Here is a 15270-nt window from a genome sequence, read left to right as displayed (position 1 = left end):
GCCCCACATTTTCCTCTTGCACCGCCCCACATTTTCCTCTTGCACCGCCACCTGCACGGCACGCTTCATGGGGCCAATTATTTGCAGAGGACTCTGCCCTACGAGACCCGCTTGTCTCTGATTCTCTCCTGTTGAACTGATTATCTCAGCGGGGCGTGGCGCAGCAGCCGGCAGCCGGCAGCAACCAGCCCGTCCTGATTCCATCATCGCGTGCGAAAGTAATCATTTTGTAGTCATTCCTCTCTTGCCGCCAGCACAAACACAAGAAAAATTATCTCTTCCATCATTCTTGTTTTTTTCGGGTCAGTACCTTTCCTCCTACATTTCTGCAGCCATCGCACCTGGGTTCTTGGTCTGTTCCCTTCTCGTTGAACCTACGACCAAACGACCAACGACTACTACTCGCTTTTTTACTGTCTACAACCGTTGCCGCCTGATTGAGTCTTAACCCCCCGCGGGGTCATGGATTACTCCGTCAATCTCCGCCGCAAGGATACCACCAAGGGGCCACCCTTGAGGATTCTCTCCTTGGGTAAGGCATTTCTCTCTAACTCTCACTTTCTATATCTCCCGCAATACTAACCCTTTTTCCCTTGGAACTTTCAGATGGTGGCGGCGTTCGGGGCTATTCTATGCTCATTATTCTTCAAGAACTCATGTACCGTGTCTACGTCGAATGCGAAGGAAAAGCGCCTCGCCGCGAAGAAATCCCTAAACCATGCGACCATTTCGATCTCATCGTTGGCACTGGGACCGGCGGTCTCATCGCCCTCATGCTGGGACGTCTTCGCCTTGACCTCGAAACCTGTAAAGAGGTTTACGTGCGCATGACCCGCCGGGTTTTCGAAACTGACAAAACCATCGCCGGCATTCCGTTTCGATCCACCTTATTCAAAGCCTCCAGGCTCGAAGAGGCCATCCGCGAATGTGTTCGTGAGCATACCGTATTCGAGGCTGAGGGCAATGACATAACCCCCGGCAGTGCGCGCAACTCGCTCGCAGGGGCTCCCTATAGTCCCAATGCGATCGCAATCCCTCAGCGCTCAGGTAGTCGCGCTAGTTTCAGCACCACCGGTACGGCGCACTCTTCTGGTCATAGTAGTCATCGCAATTCCACATTTGTGAACGGCTTGCGGTGGGGAAATCCGGATGCATTACTGTATGACAATCGGGAATATCGAACTAAGACGTAGGTGTTCACACCCAGGCTATGTGAGGATTTCGCTGACTATGCAGTGCGGTCACCGCACTCTACAAAGGTACAACCCGTAATGGGTCGTCTGTCTTGCTTCGTTCTTACGATTCCCGCAAAGAACCCCCTCCCGAGTTCAACTGCACAATCTGGCAGGCAGGTCGGGCCACCTCGGCCACTGGAATGGCCTTCAAACCCATTCAGATTGGGCAGCACGTCTTCATTGACGAAGGAGCCGGCACGTACAATCCGGCGCCGCAGGTTTTGGACGAAGCGACGGTGAACGAGTGGCCGGGCCGTGAGGTGGGTGTGTTTGTCAGCATAGGCACTGGCAAACGGCCGCCCGGCACGAACAATCGCCAACATGAATGGTGGGAGGATTTTTTTGGGGATGCGTTGGGCACGTTTGCCGAAGCACGTCGACGGCTCATTGCCAAAATCGAGGGCTGTGAAGACATCCACGTGGCGATGCTGCGCGATCATCTCTCGAAGCGCAATGTGAGCCAGGATAACTATTACCGATTGAATGTTGAGGTTGGTGTGGGCGAGTTTGGTATGAATGAGTGGAATCGCTTAGCGGACATTAGCACCAACACGAGACGTTACTTGACTCGGCCCGAGGTAAAGCGACAGATTCTCGATGCAGGTGTCAAGTTTGCCAAGATTAACCGACAGCATCGACGTCAGGCAGATCATGCGGCGGCGACGGCAGAGAACGAGTCGGCTGAGGAGACCAATTCCATTCTAGGCAGTCCTGTCTTGTCGGTGCAACCTCCACTACCCCATCCGATGGCGGTGGAATTGCCCGCCGAATTACCGGGGGACTTCGTTCAACGGCCGCCGTTGGCGGCTGATGATGCATTACCCGCGCATCCGACGCCGCACGATGCGGTCCTGGGCTCCCCTGCGCGTGGCTCTGGGAGCGATCTGGCCAGTCCAAGTCCTCACGGCTCTTCACGCCCCAGTTTTGAACTGCCGTCGCATCATAGCGGGGAGGGAGTGCCTCCGCCTGTTCCCCCCAAAAACCCCATCCCCTATCCGGACTATGTCGGTGAACTGGGTGGTATTCCTATGCCAATGCCGACTGTGATGTCTCCGATGACGACGAGTGGTGGCCACGGATATCCGGGGCCGAGTGGGAAAGTCCGACCGCCGTATCCTATGGATGAACCCCCCGCGGTAAACAAGCAGCGAAAGCCAAGCTATCATGTTCGATAAGGATTCGACAGCGACCGGAATCTATTTCTCCTCTTGCCTTTGTCTACATAAGTCAATGAGTTTGAACTAAATAATTTATGGAGGTGGAGAATGGGAGGTGACGGCGTCAGAAAGCTCGTGGAAGTGTAGTCGAAAGCATGGCCTGTGAAAGAGGAGAGGAGGGGTGGTACTGAGAACTTGATGACATTGAAGGATACCCTAATGAGTGAATGAAATTCCTTTTTTTTTTTTTTTTCCGGATCTTGATGATCGATCATATGCTATTTGTCTTTTTTTATAGCAGGAGAAGGATTGAGAGTTCGTCTTAAGTATGTATTGTAATCATAGTCCGTAGTTACTGCGTACTGTGTAAACTTTGGACCGATGGAGCATGAAAGACCCGCAGCACGTGCTGCAGCTCAACTTTCCCCAGCCTCGTCTTATTCTCATGTTTATTTCTCCGACTGCTCATTGATCATTTGAATAGTTATACTTATTTACATTTACTTTGTCCAAAGTACTCCGTACGAATTGTATATATGAGTTTCTTTATATGTCTCTTTCTCTCTCTCTATCTGACACATTCCAAACCCACCCCAGCTCACTCCACATTCCGCCGGTGTCGCAACTCAGCCTCTCTCCCACACACAGCCTTTTAGCGCTCTCTAAATATATCGGCTATCCTCTTCCACCTCACCTCCACCACAGTGGCACTTTTTCACTCATCTCAGCCTGAAACCACGCATTGGACAGGATAAGGCAAAAGAAATCAGAAGAAAAGGGGTCGCTTGCTGACTACAATTCTTTTCTTCATTCACTGCTGGCAGTGTCCTGGTTCTATAATTGTCTCTCTCATGTGGTTCCTCCCGCTGTGAACCACTTCTTTTCCCTTCCCCTTATCTTTCGCCCTCGTCCCCCTCCTGCTGCTTCTCGTCGTCATGGCTGCTGCCACGACAACCGCCGCCGCCGATGCCGCCACCACCGCGATGACAGCGCTCTACAACTACACCGCAACAGCTGCCCTTCTGGCTGCGCGAGAGACAACCACTTCCACCGCCTCGTCCTCTTCTTCACGGCCCGCCTCCTATAAAATCGTCGGTATCTGCTTGGCCGTTGCTTCCGGCTTCTTTATTGGGACCTCCTTCGTTCTCAAGAAGATCGGACTTCTCCGTGCCAATGTCAAATACAACGAAGAAGCCGGTGAAGGCTACGGCTATCTCAAGAATCTATACTGGTGGTGTGGAATGACTCTGATGATAATCGGCGAAATCTGCAATTTCGTAGCCTATGCTTTCGTTGATGCGATCTTAGTAACGCCGCTGGGTGCTCTCACCGTCGTGGTCTGCACCGTTCTTTCCGCCATCTTTCTCAAAGAACGACTCAGCTTCGTTGGCAAAGTCGGTTGTTTCTGCTGTATTATAGGCTCTGTGGTTATCCCGCTAAACGCCCCAGAGCAATCGTCCGTGAGCGACATACAGGAGATGAAACACTATGTGATTACTCCCGGATTCCTGTCCTATGCGGGAGTGATCCTCGCTGGGTGTACCTTCACCGCACTGTACCTGGGACCAAGATACGGGAAGAAGTCCATGTTTGTGTATCTCAGTATATGTTCGCTAATCGGCGGGCTAAGCGTGGTTGCGACGCAGGGTTTGGGGTCAGCCATTCTGGCGCAAATCAATGGCAAGTCGCAGTTCAAGGAATGGTTCTTGTACGTTCTGCTGGTATTCGTGGTAGGAACGCTTCTGACGGAAATCATTTATTTAAATGTTCGCCCGCTCTTTTCCCCCTCTCGCCCAGACATGAATGTTTACTGACCATATATAGAAAGCGCTGAACATTTTCAATGCTGCTCTCGTTACTCCGACTTACTACGTTTTCTTTACCAGTGCAACCATCGTCACGTCCGCCGTTTTGTTCCAGGGCTTCCACGGCGCAGTCAAAGACATCGTCACTGTCGTTCTCGGTTTCTTACAGATCTGCGCGGGCGTGGTCCTGTTGCAACTTTCCAAGTCTGCCAAGGATGTCCCTGACGCTGCTGTCTTCAAGGGCGATTTAAACCAGGTCCGTGAGGTTGCGACTCAGGAAGATCACGAATTCGAACCAAAGGCAGATTCTATCCGCGGCGCTGCCGCCATCATTCGCCGCATCTCCACCCCACGCCGTACTATGGAGGCTGAAGAGGCTCGCCGCTATTATCGCGACCGTCAGGAGGATCTACGCACTCCGCTAGCTGAGAACGAAATCGTTGAGTGGGATGGATTGCGCCGGCGCAAAACCGTTCTCGGCGAGGGTCCCACCACGGCAGCTCGCGCGCGCACTCCGTCTGTTCGACAACACCCACTCCCGCCCCTGGGTATGGCCCGCGTGCCAGAAGAGCAGAAACGTGAGAATGAGGAGGACGATGACCCACCACGTCCGGCTACAACACAGAGTAGCAACTCGTTCCTAGACGATCTTCGCTCGCGCGCAAACAGCTTATTTCACCAGACGTGGCAGCCCGTGCACAAGGAGCCGTTGCCCCACTCTGATGCTGATCCTGTGTCGCTAAAGGCCATGGGAGCAGGCCGCAAGTACCCCGACACGCACTACAGCGGCCCAGGCGGTCGTTCCATGCGATCAGCAGTCGAGACCGGGACCGACGAGTACACTGCACCCCCGAGCCCCCCACCGCACGGAGGCGCGGAACGGCAATTTTCCTTTACTAGCGTTCTCGGGCGAATAAAAGCCGGCAGCCCTGAACCTGTAGGCCCCCGCCCTGCTTCACGCCAACGTGCTCTCCATCACCACTACCACCGCTCGTCAGGCGCAACCGAAGAAGAACGCCTTGGCCTAGTGCGTGGAGACTCGAGATCGGATGAACCGGACGAGAAAGGTCTGGGTAGTGCTTATGATGACGACGATATTTGGAATGACGGGCCTGACCCGCTGCCTTCTGGTTATCTTCACCGAGCAGATTCCCCCGAGTCGCATCGCATGTTCTCCAGCGAATCACTGTACCCGGCGCGACTGCGAGTGAACCCGTTGCCTCCTTTGCCGGATGAAGAACCGCTGGCTGATCCGTATGCACCCGTTGGGATGTCGGGGTTACGGCGCGAGTCAGATAGTAGCGCGGGAACATTTGCCTCATCGCCGCCCACTCGCGGGAGCGCGAACGGGGGCAGTAGCGAGGGATGGCGCAGACATCGATCAGGACAGAGCAGCGGCGGGGGAAGTGGAGGTCTTCTTGGTAAGAGGGGGACATTTATCTAGGAACTGGAGCGCGTGACATGATACATGAAATGATGATGAAATGATGACATTGGCGATGTATACTTATGATTTTGAATTTATTAAATGTATATGCTTGTGATTCACTTCCGTGGAGCGCGACGTATCATCATGATATTCATTATTGGACAGGCAATATAGGCGTTGTGGTAGGGTATCTTCCATGATATAATGGCGGCGTCTTGGTCGACAACAGGATGAAATTCCTGCAGATGGATTCTGTATGCGTGCGCATTCATGTGTGTGGATCATAATAGTCTTTTGCAGACAGCGGGGGAACGACCGTGGATGATGGCGAGCAAAAGCCAAGCACACTCCTCTGCTTTCCTCCCAGTTGCACTGCATACCTTGCTTCCGAAAGTCGCTTTCCAGCTTGTATACTATCCAAGACCCTAGCAGTCAATCAGCACATGTAATTCTCCTTTTGCTTTTGAACCCCCTATTGCGTACACCCCTCCCACTGAAGACTGTAGAGGAAAGGGACATGGAAAAGCCGGCTTAGCTTACCATTGTACGGTCACCACTTTTACCCCTTTCCAACCTCCACGCTGAATCTCCTTCTGGATCTTGGTGGCCGCGAGCCCACCCCCCGCACCGCCGTTACCCGGTCCGGCATTTGGAACACCAATGATGACGTGCGTGATCTTTCGGGATAGAGTAAGGCTGAGGGTCGCTCCTTGCGTGGTGAGAAGACGCTTGAGAGCATGGTCGGAGATAAGCGGTGTCGTTTGGCCGTTGATGTGGATGATGAGGGAGGTGAAGATCGCCTTGCTGGTGCGCTCATTCTGCGAGTACGGTGATAGAGTTTTGGGTGAAGGTATGACTTGTTCAACGGGCTCTGTTGTGGTCTGTATGGAGGGTTTATATGAGAGTGTCCTAAAGGTGGTTGAAGGCGCCGAGGTTGGTTTATTTGTCGTGGCCTCTAATGAAATGGAGGTTGGTGGAAGTGTAGAGACACGTTCAATTGTCTCACTGGCCCTTGTCGGGCCAGGCGAGGTTGTGGTTGTTATCGTGGTTGCTGCTGCTGCTGCTGTATCCATAGCCCCGCCATTGCTATACGCCGCCGACTGCAGCTTCGCTTTCTTCAATTCGATCGCACTCAATTCATCGCTAGCAGCCGCGGCATGTACTCGTTTCCGGACTTGTCCACCAAGCATGTTCCGTATATCCATCTGGCCCGTCGATATTGGTGTTGTTGTTGTTGTTGTCCAAGGCTGGCTCCGGTGCCCCAATTGCACATCTCTCAACCCACCTAACGAAGAGCGCCGTTGCGAGCGGTGACGAAAAGACTGCAACCCCGCTTGCCTGTCGTCGTTGGTAATGTCGTTACTCTCCGGGCAAACGGGATAGTCGGGATGCGCAAACACCCACTCTCCCCTCCCCGCATCCTCATCCCCACCGGCGTCACCGTCCCTTCCTTTCACCAAGTAGCCGTGATACGCGGGAGATGAGGTACAATCCCCATCCCTCGACCCAAATTGCCGCGCCAGTTTCTCATGCCGAGTGATCCGCCATTCGCGTCCGCGCGAGCCCCCATCGGCAACCTGATGTCCCGTGGAGGCGGAGTTGAAGACATCAAAGTAGCGAGCTCGAGGTTGAGGGTTGGGTTTGAATTTGAGCTTGGTGGAATGGGAGAATGGTGGCATTGTCTGACTCTTTCTACTCCCCTGTCTCTCCCTCTTTCTTTCTTTCTTTCTTTCTTTCTTTCTTTCTAAATCTCCTCCCCTGCGTTTCGTCGTCGGGGTCTGGAGTGGCGGGAGGGAAGGGATGGCGTTGAGTGTCTGGATGTATCTTTGATGATTGTTTCTTTTAGATGGAGGGAGTAGACATCCAATTGCCTTGGGCAGCTGCAGACGAGGAAAGCATGAAAGTACGCAAGTGGACTGCGGTGGATTGACATTGTTGTCAATGTGATAATGGAGGTTCAAAATCGGCGGAATGTTTTTCTTTTTTCTTTTTTGGTTGTTTACGGACCATGGATGCAGTTGCGTAGGGGGAGATGGTAAACGGTCATGTGATTTATAGTTGGGATTGGAGAGTTGCTTATCGATAAGGCCATCGAGCCTTGGTTGTCTCTTTTCTCCTACGAAGTACATATTTTCGATGCCTACGGAGTAGACGCGGATATGAAGAGCACAGAATATTCATAGCATAGACCTGAGGCCCATGCTTGTTTTTGGTTTAGACGCCGTTTGACTGCTAAAGCTCTGAGTAGACACCTATATCATCATGAGGCATCATCTTGAGGGAAGTCAATGCCGACACGATCACAGCCAAATATATCATGATGCATGCAGGTTGACCCATGAGCATCATTTCCACAGCCTTTCCACTCATCGCAGATGCTTATAGATTAACGATACAGTACATGGCATGGCAGTGCAACCTCGCCCTATATGCAAAAATCTTGACCCAATCCAATGCATTCTAGGATGGCAGTCAAGCTGCAGTGATAGCCTCTAGACCATTATCTCATACCTCGAGCCAATCCTGCTTCACGTTGCACAACGCACGCATTCCAGAGCGAAGGTGGCGGCGGTGGCGGCGGCAGCAGCAGTAGCAGCAGTAGCAGAAAGACGGTGAAGCGAGGCAAATGCGTGGCTGGGTGGGTTGCCAGTGGTGCTAATCAAGGGATGGATGGTCAACCTCGAACCACCATTGATCAGCTGGACAAGCTATAATTAGGGGCAGATTGTCCTTCCAGAGAAGGAAGGGCCATGGATCGGCCGCTATGAAAGTGACATACATATGTATGTCACTCTGTGGAATGTGTGCACATCACACTACGTGCTCTAGCTTGGTTTTCGGTAACGGTGTACTCCATAAAGAGAGAGAAAAAAAAATTAAAGAGGGAAACTAGAGGGGAGGGGAAAACAGGAACGACATCCCCAGCATGATCTCTTGGTCCGACATTGACCCAACTTCACAAGACGGCCAACCCTGCGCCCGCATATGCATCACGGGTTGTTGCAGCTGAAACCGACCCTGGCACAGACGCGCGAGGAGCGGCAAGGATAGCAGAGGAGAGAAGCGGTCAGACTGTTGGCAATCGACAGTCAGTCATAACTATTCTCCGGTTGGTGGCGGTAACGATAGGTGAACGAACGAGCGAGCGAGAGAGTGAGGGAGCGTGAGGCCAGACACGAAGAACCGGAAGGAAGGAGATAGGAAGAAGCAATAGAATAAGAAAGCAGGGAAGGGTAAGATGAAAGAAGAAACGAATCAGGAAGTAAAAGACAGGATTGAAGATTTACTCCATGCACAGTGTACATACGTGGTCGCGTCCGCTGCCAATCAATGCATGGACCAGGTTGGCCGATCCGGGCGAGGCAGTTATTGTTCCTTAATATAAGTGGGCTCAGATAATATTGTATCTTAAGTTATGGACTTTTGGACGGTTGGCAGATTAGAGGAGAAGGGGTCCGTGTCGCGGGGAAGGGGGGGGGGGGAAAGGGGGGGCATAGGTCCTCAGCCCGGTTGCCAACCATCGCCACTTGGAAATTAGGTCTCTACCGTCGCACCTCTCAGGGGGTCTGTCACACTCTCTTGCTTGTACCGTGTAGAGAGAGAGAGAGAGAGTGATGTGAAATGATGCCATTGTGACATGCTTAACAACACTCCGGATTAAGCCCCCTTGTGTGTTGGGTAAAGATCGGAAGGAAAAGCCAGTGTGAGGCTGTCAGCAAAAAGAAGAAGAAGAAAAAGAAGACGACGGCAGGATCCCACATCCGCAGTTTCTTGGTCTTCCCACTAAGGTAAGGCAATCCATCTGTGCAGTCGATCGTGCACGGGTAACTCGCCGGAACATGCAATGTAAGGTTAATTACTGCGTGCAGCCCGCCATCCATCACAGAAAGCGACTTCGGACCATCAGATGATGATGATAATGATGATCATGATGCCGGACGACATCGACCCTGCCTCAAAGAACATTGAAAAACCCATATGTTAAGCCCACCGGGGCTCCTTGATTGGCTCGTTGTCTTGGACTATTGCGGCCGTCGCAGTCGGACACAGATGGACAAGAAAAGCGATTCGGTCTGGACCAGGTTGTCAAGGTCGACTGAGGTACTCCGTAGAATACTCCTTATAGTAGGAAAAATTCATTACCAGTAGAACCAATAACAAGGCCAGGCCACCGTATCATGGTGAGCAACTGATAGCCGTTCCGGGTATTAGTAGTCAGTCAATCAATCAATACTGGAGGATCAGGAAATTGGAATTGTAAGCGCCGGTGGACGAATGGAGTATAATTAGACCCTGCTCGGAGCTGACGTTGTTGGGGGCCATTTCATATGCCATTCGTGTCTAGAGCTGGAATTCATGAACGATGACGATGATAATGATGGTGGTGCAAATTGTCCGGTCGGAACCAAGAATTTCGGACGAACATTTCTCTCGACCGGTTGTCCCCTTTGCCCCATCTACTCCGGACATTTCATAATGGGCAGGTCACACTGCAGGCGGAGATTTGTCTTCCTTCTTGCCCCCTCTTCCAGGGATCTCTAACTAAGATAATGCTAAGTAGTTAGTAAGTATTTGAAAGAGAGGGCCATTAGTCAGTTGCGAGTTAATCATTACTAGGTAGTTATCGATGGATGGCCTCGGCTCGAACCCCTGGGCGGGCGGAAGTTCAAGGAGCCCAACCCGTGCTAACTTAGTATGAAGTCCAATCGTCGGAGCTGCGCTCTTGTGCATCCGGCTGAAAGGGCAAAGGAGTTGTCAGACAGCTGAAGGATTCCTAGACTAGACGCAAGGTGACCTGGTTAGGTAGTTCGTTGCTTGCACTTGCATGGCAGCTGCAGGTACAGCCGAGGACTTTTGACAGGTAAATCATCATGGCTAGCCCAGGCGTAACCTTCCCAGAACTTAGTTAACTTACCAGTGAGTCGCATTGGACCATCTGGGAAAAGGAGAAAGAGGCTTTCGAGTCGAAGGAATGTCGAATGAGTCGAATCGGTCAATTTCACTTCCCCACCACGATTGCGGCACTCGGACTAAATTAACTGATTCCTAACTTAGAGCAGCGAGAGACATAATCGGACCGGTGGTCATCACGAATCAGCCACAGACCGACCGTTCTGAGTGGTGCATAGAATGGGTGAAGCGGCGCGCGATCCCCGGCCTTGATTGATCATTGATCCGATTTGATCCCCGTACATTTACGCAGTTCGTCCTAGCGCGTCAGGGAAAGGCCCGGATGCTAGAGGGACCGGCGGTTGACTCCGTCGAGTCCGTTCGCTGTTTAGTGAGCCGCTAGGCTTCTTAGTGTATATCCGTGTCAATTGGATTGCCAATTGTCATGATTGGAAAGTTTCGACATGGAGGTGGGGAGTGGGGATGGGAAGGAGGTCGAGGGAGAAAGCACTACTTACTCACTGGCGCACTGCTCAGTAAGAGGGACACTGGGTGGGGAAGGAATAAGTGGTGTCTCGGGGAGGAGGGGGAGGGGGATTCTTTAGCTCGTCGCATCAGAGGTAACTAAATGAACTAAAAAAGCCCCCAAGCTTGATTCGGCGCAGGACTTAGCGCAAAGTCCATCCTTCCATGGTCCCTGGGGCTGGACCGTAAGTTAGTACGGAGTACTCCGTACGCACTCTGAATAACAACAATGCTTGATGATTGTGATGATGTTCGGCGCCTGCGGTATCACCTTGGATAACATACGTCGTGTAGGGTATACTTTCCATACTATCAATCGATCCAATAATTCCGGCTCTTCTGACACCCCTACCTCACTCAGTCGTCCAATCTCCTTCCTGATGCGCGAGAAGTTTCAATTGTGTTGCATATCTCTACTTCTTCCTTGATGTAAACTCTTGAATTGCAGGAGAGGGGTTGCTGTAGTCAAAGAAAAAAGAAATAACTACTAAGTAGTATGTATGTACAGTACTCCCTCGACCCCAGCAAACCTCTGCTGTGAGTACGGAGTATTGTCAAGTACGCATAACTGTATTTATGTACGTGTATGTACGTGTGTATGTATGTACGACGGCTGCGGGTGTCGGCCCGTCCGTAGCGGCAACCTCCCCTCCACGCCCCCCTCCCCCCATCTCTCTCTCTCTCTCTCTCTCTCTCTGCCTAAGGTCCCTATCCCTCCTACCCTCTTCCTTGTCTCATTCTTCGCCTACTTGATTGGCGCTTGGTACGTGCTAAGTCCATAGGGGATACCCCAAGCAGATCCTCGAGAAAGATTCAAATCCAAGCTGGCAGAGTCTGGATCCATACTGAATACATACAACCACAGGTTGATCCTAATCTAAGTCTTAAGAATCAAGTTACTTGCGCAGGATCGTCCTCTTTATCCTACATATAGTAAGTAGTTCGTGTCAGACTCAACACGGACCGCGCAGTGCATTGTACTTTTACTCAGTAAGCATACAATCTCACCTCCGCCATATACCTGCATAATTACCGGCAGGAAACCATATTCGTCCCGGATGTAAGCTGAAGCATATGGCATGCTGGGTAGATGTTCGTTCCCGTAGTGAGCAGCCTGAATCAGACACATGAGCACGAGGCAAAGACAGACACCGTAGAGGGTAAAAACATAAGAGTAATTCAAGGAAATATCAGAGAGGAGGCCGATGCGAAGGGCTAGTTTGCTGGGACGTGATTGACGGTTTGTTAATGATGGATGGGATGAACCGCCCGCTTGAATTCCTCAGGCAGAGAAGGCACACCAGAAAGAAAGACCTCCCTCATCCTCCATCCTCCTCTCTACCTTCCCTGTTTTCTAAGCCACATACATCCATGGTCCCTTTGACTCACTTTTTGTGCGACAAATTTCACCAATTTGTCAGCAGCATCCTTCACTCCTTCCTCCGGAAATCACAGGAGATGGGAAAACGAAGGGCAAAGATAGAGAGAAAGACAAAGCCTTGTCCGAACAATAGAGGCGCGCTATCCGTGCCTCTGATATTGTTGATGGGCCTATAGCCCAGTGGCCAAATAGCAAGCTGCGACAGCAGCAACAACAACAGCAGCAGCAGGTGGGGTTGGGCCGTCCAAGTGGGACATTATCGCTGCACCTCCTCTCCACTATCTACACGCAAGGGGTTGCGAGGGAGATGCTGCAGCCAGCGCAGGAAGAAGCTTTTCGGGCCTATCACCAGCGCTGACGCCGTCAGCCGAGCATGGACAGCTGGAATGATAGGGCTTGTCAGTCAAATGACAGTCTTCTTCACCCCTCCCTTTCGACCCCCCTTCTTGCCCAAAACAGACTCTCCATGTCATTGTCATTGCGATGAAACCAGCGGTGAGGCCTGGAGTCACTTTTCTCATTGTTCTCCCCAGCTTCTGGCTCTTGTCGGTCACCGTTTTATTGCCCTTGCGCCTAAATGCGCCTGAAATCCTGGTCGTGACTTACACCGATTTGTCTGGACCTCAAGTCGACTGATGAGGCAATTAAGGAGAATTCACAGTGCAGGGTGAGAAACATGGAGAGACAAAGGCAGAAGAACAACTCAGACGGAATCCTGCTAATATGGAAGTAGAGAGCTCATGTCTCTCACCGTCTCCATCAATCTACCAAGTTCCACTGGATCGATGATGCGCCTGCGTGCATAGCTCTAGGTAGTGGACAAGGATTCCCTCATCTGGATCGTCTGGAGCAGCTAGTGGTCTCTCTATCTAGCGATGGTCCACGACAAGAGAGACTGGAATTTGTCTGTGGGCACAATCTTATGGGCACGATATTGGAAGGTGTAAGCAAACTGTCACTCAACAAGGACCAAAGTCCTATCTTGCACTCTTTTGGAACATCAAAATTACTCGAGTTTTCGTTGCCTCGCTGTGTGACCCTTTCACTGCGATTTTTCGAAAAGAAAAAAAAAATGACGGTATTAAGGTACTCCAGTTTGGTATGGTAGAATACTTTCCAGGTAATCATCTTTGGCTCTCTGACGTAGAGTAGGCTTGAAAGCCGCCCGAGCCCGCCAGATTCAAGTTGGCCCAGGATGGAAATTAACCCCAGATCTCTCAGCTTCGCTTTGTGAAACGCCAACCAACACTCAGCGATCTCTGACCTCCTCCTCCTCCTCCTCCCCCCCGGTCTTGTGGAGCCAATGATGGACCACCAATTCGTTCTCCTCAGGCGGAGAATTATGAGGACGAGCTACGGTGTGGCCAGGGTCGTGGTAGTTACCCGGGGTTGGGTGTCCTTGACCGACTCTGCGAGCTCTTCATCTGATGTATCCAGAGAGCCGCCTCACCGGGTGAGACGAACATCTTTCCGTCCTTCGCATCCTGCGTTGAGATTGCCCATCCGACTGAGCTACCTGAGAGGAAGCAGAAATTGAGTTACTGATCATACTGGTTGATAGCTCCATGATATCTGATCTCTCATCATTGATTTTGCTATTGGAAACAAGGGAAAAAAAGATAAAAAGAAAAAGATAGAAGAAATAAAGGCAAGATGTCGTTGTGATTTCAATAGCATAAGTGTATCTACTCCATAGAGGAAAGGCTTGAATGAGAGGCTCCTCTGTATAGCATCATTCTTGCTTGGGCTAAATTCCTCCGATCCAATAATTTATGACATGACTATGTGAAACCGATCATATGAGACAAGACTACTCCGTAGGTAATCTCAATCTCTTGCTACCTAGTCTATTCATAGTGAATCAGCTTAAGGGTTGGCCGGAAAAAAGGTGACTAAGGAGTCAGCCACGGACGGACGAGAGCACTTAACTACCTTAGTTGTTTAGTTACCCTTAGGTTGACAGACTAACAGGGCTCACCCCCGACCGACCAAGCTAGACTGTACTTCGCAGATGGTAGACGATGGGGAGGGAGGGAGGGAGGGGAGGGAGGGGAGGGAGAGAAAAAGCGACCGACTACAGTATTGCTTGCACGCCACTTTGCCTGCGTGGTGCGCTCTGGACCACTGGTTTGATCTGCCATCTGCATACATCCCTGCCAATCCGGTCTCATCCTGGTCGGATTCTTCTAGTACACACTGTGTAACCCAGAGATCGTTCTCGCTTGCTGGCAATATATTCTACCCTGGACTGCGTTGGAAAAATAAGTTTATCTGAGAATGGGTGTTTCTGCTTGTGTCTGAATGATATAAATATATTTATATATATATGTGTGTGTGTGTGTGTGTGTGTGTGTGTGCTGCTTAAAAACTAAGTCAGTACCTCGAGTTAGAGAACCGGGGGGTGGAGGAGTGGTGAAGATTGTTGGAACAGATTAGCCTTGTATCTTGTCTTACTTCCCGGTAGGTATCGGGATTATTCACACAATTGATTAACTATGATCATTTTGTTCCTTACCCCTCTCTTGGCTCATCAAGCTCACCTTTTCTTTTCCACCTGATCCCTTAACTCGTGATCGCCTCTTATTCGTGTTGTTACTCCCTCCGGCTCCTTCACTCCCTACTTTAGAATACCACCAAATTCGGTTTTCTTCCGTTTTTGCCCCCTCTCAGTTGCCCTGCTTCGCTCCGCCATGATCAGTCACAGTAGACTGGTCTGATGGGAATGACTTGTCATCCCCGCCAGTGAAGGGGGGCCGTATCTTAGGTGGGGCCCACTTCCAGATCGCTCCCAACAGCCTGGAATCATTAGCGATGATGTTGATTATGATGGATAATGTTTGACGATAAT

At 51.2% G+C, this 15270-nt stretch overlaps 2 protein-coding genes across 2 annotated transcripts; one reads left to right on the top strand and one right to left on the bottom strand.

Moving 5' to 3' along the window:
- Positions 1 to 239: 239 nt before the first annotated feature.
- BP01DRAFT_418386 (putative Patatin-like serine hydrolase) lies at positions 240 to 5834 on the top strand. The gene is made up of 6 exons (XM_025579323.1): positions 240 to 532; positions 607 to 1189; positions 1237 to 2401; positions 2908 to 3010; positions 3407 to 4158; positions 4217 to 5834. The coding sequence occupies exons 1-6, from the start codon at positions 463 to 465 to the stop codon at positions 5639 to 5641; spliced, it is 4098 nt and encodes a 1365-aa protein (XP_025427841.1). The 5' UTR covers positions 240 to 462; the 3' UTR covers positions 5642 to 5834.
- A 60-nt stretch (positions 5835 to 5894) lies between these two features.
- On the bottom strand, positions 5895 to 7619 carry BP01DRAFT_348048 (uncharacterized protein; the record flags this gene model as incomplete). Its single annotated transcript, XM_025573713.1, has 4 exons — positions 7027 to 7619; positions 6719 to 6873; positions 6167 to 6535; positions 5895 to 6051 (listed from the first exon to the last, which is right to left on the bottom strand). The coding sequence occupies exons 1-4, from the start codon at positions 7303 to 7305 to the stop codon at positions 5895 to 5897; spliced, it is 960 nt and encodes a 319-aa protein (XP_025427840.1). The 5' UTR covers positions 7306 to 7619.
- Positions 7620 to 15270: the final 7651 nt, after the last annotated feature.

The sequence above is a fragment of the Aspergillus saccharolyticus genome (assembly GCF_003184585.1).
Source record: "Aspergillus saccharolyticus JOP 1030-1 unplaced genomic scaffold BP01scaffold_41, whole genome shotgun sequence".
NCBI classification, from domain to species: domain Eukaryota; kingdom Fungi; phylum Ascomycota; class Eurotiomycetes; order Eurotiales; family Aspergillaceae; genus Aspergillus; species Aspergillus saccharolyticus.
This window is presented reverse-complemented; position numbering and strand designations above follow the sequence as displayed.

What these genes read in the sequence shown, in the direction of transcription:
- BP01DRAFT_418386 (XM_025579323.1), top strand. Translation starts at nt 463, where the DNA reads ATGGATTACTCCGTCAATCTCCGCCGCAAGGATACCACCAAGGGGCCA. An exon ending in AGCGAAAGCCAAGCTATCAT is followed by an intron (nt 2,402 to 2,907) that starts GTTCGATAAGGA and finishes CTTTGTCCAAAG; the next exon opens with TACTCCGTACGAATTGTATA. An exon ending in CGGAAATCATTTATTTAAAT is followed by an intron (nt 4,159 to 4,216) that starts GTTCGCCCGCTC and finishes GACCATATATAG; the next exon opens with AAAGCGCTGAACATTTTCAA.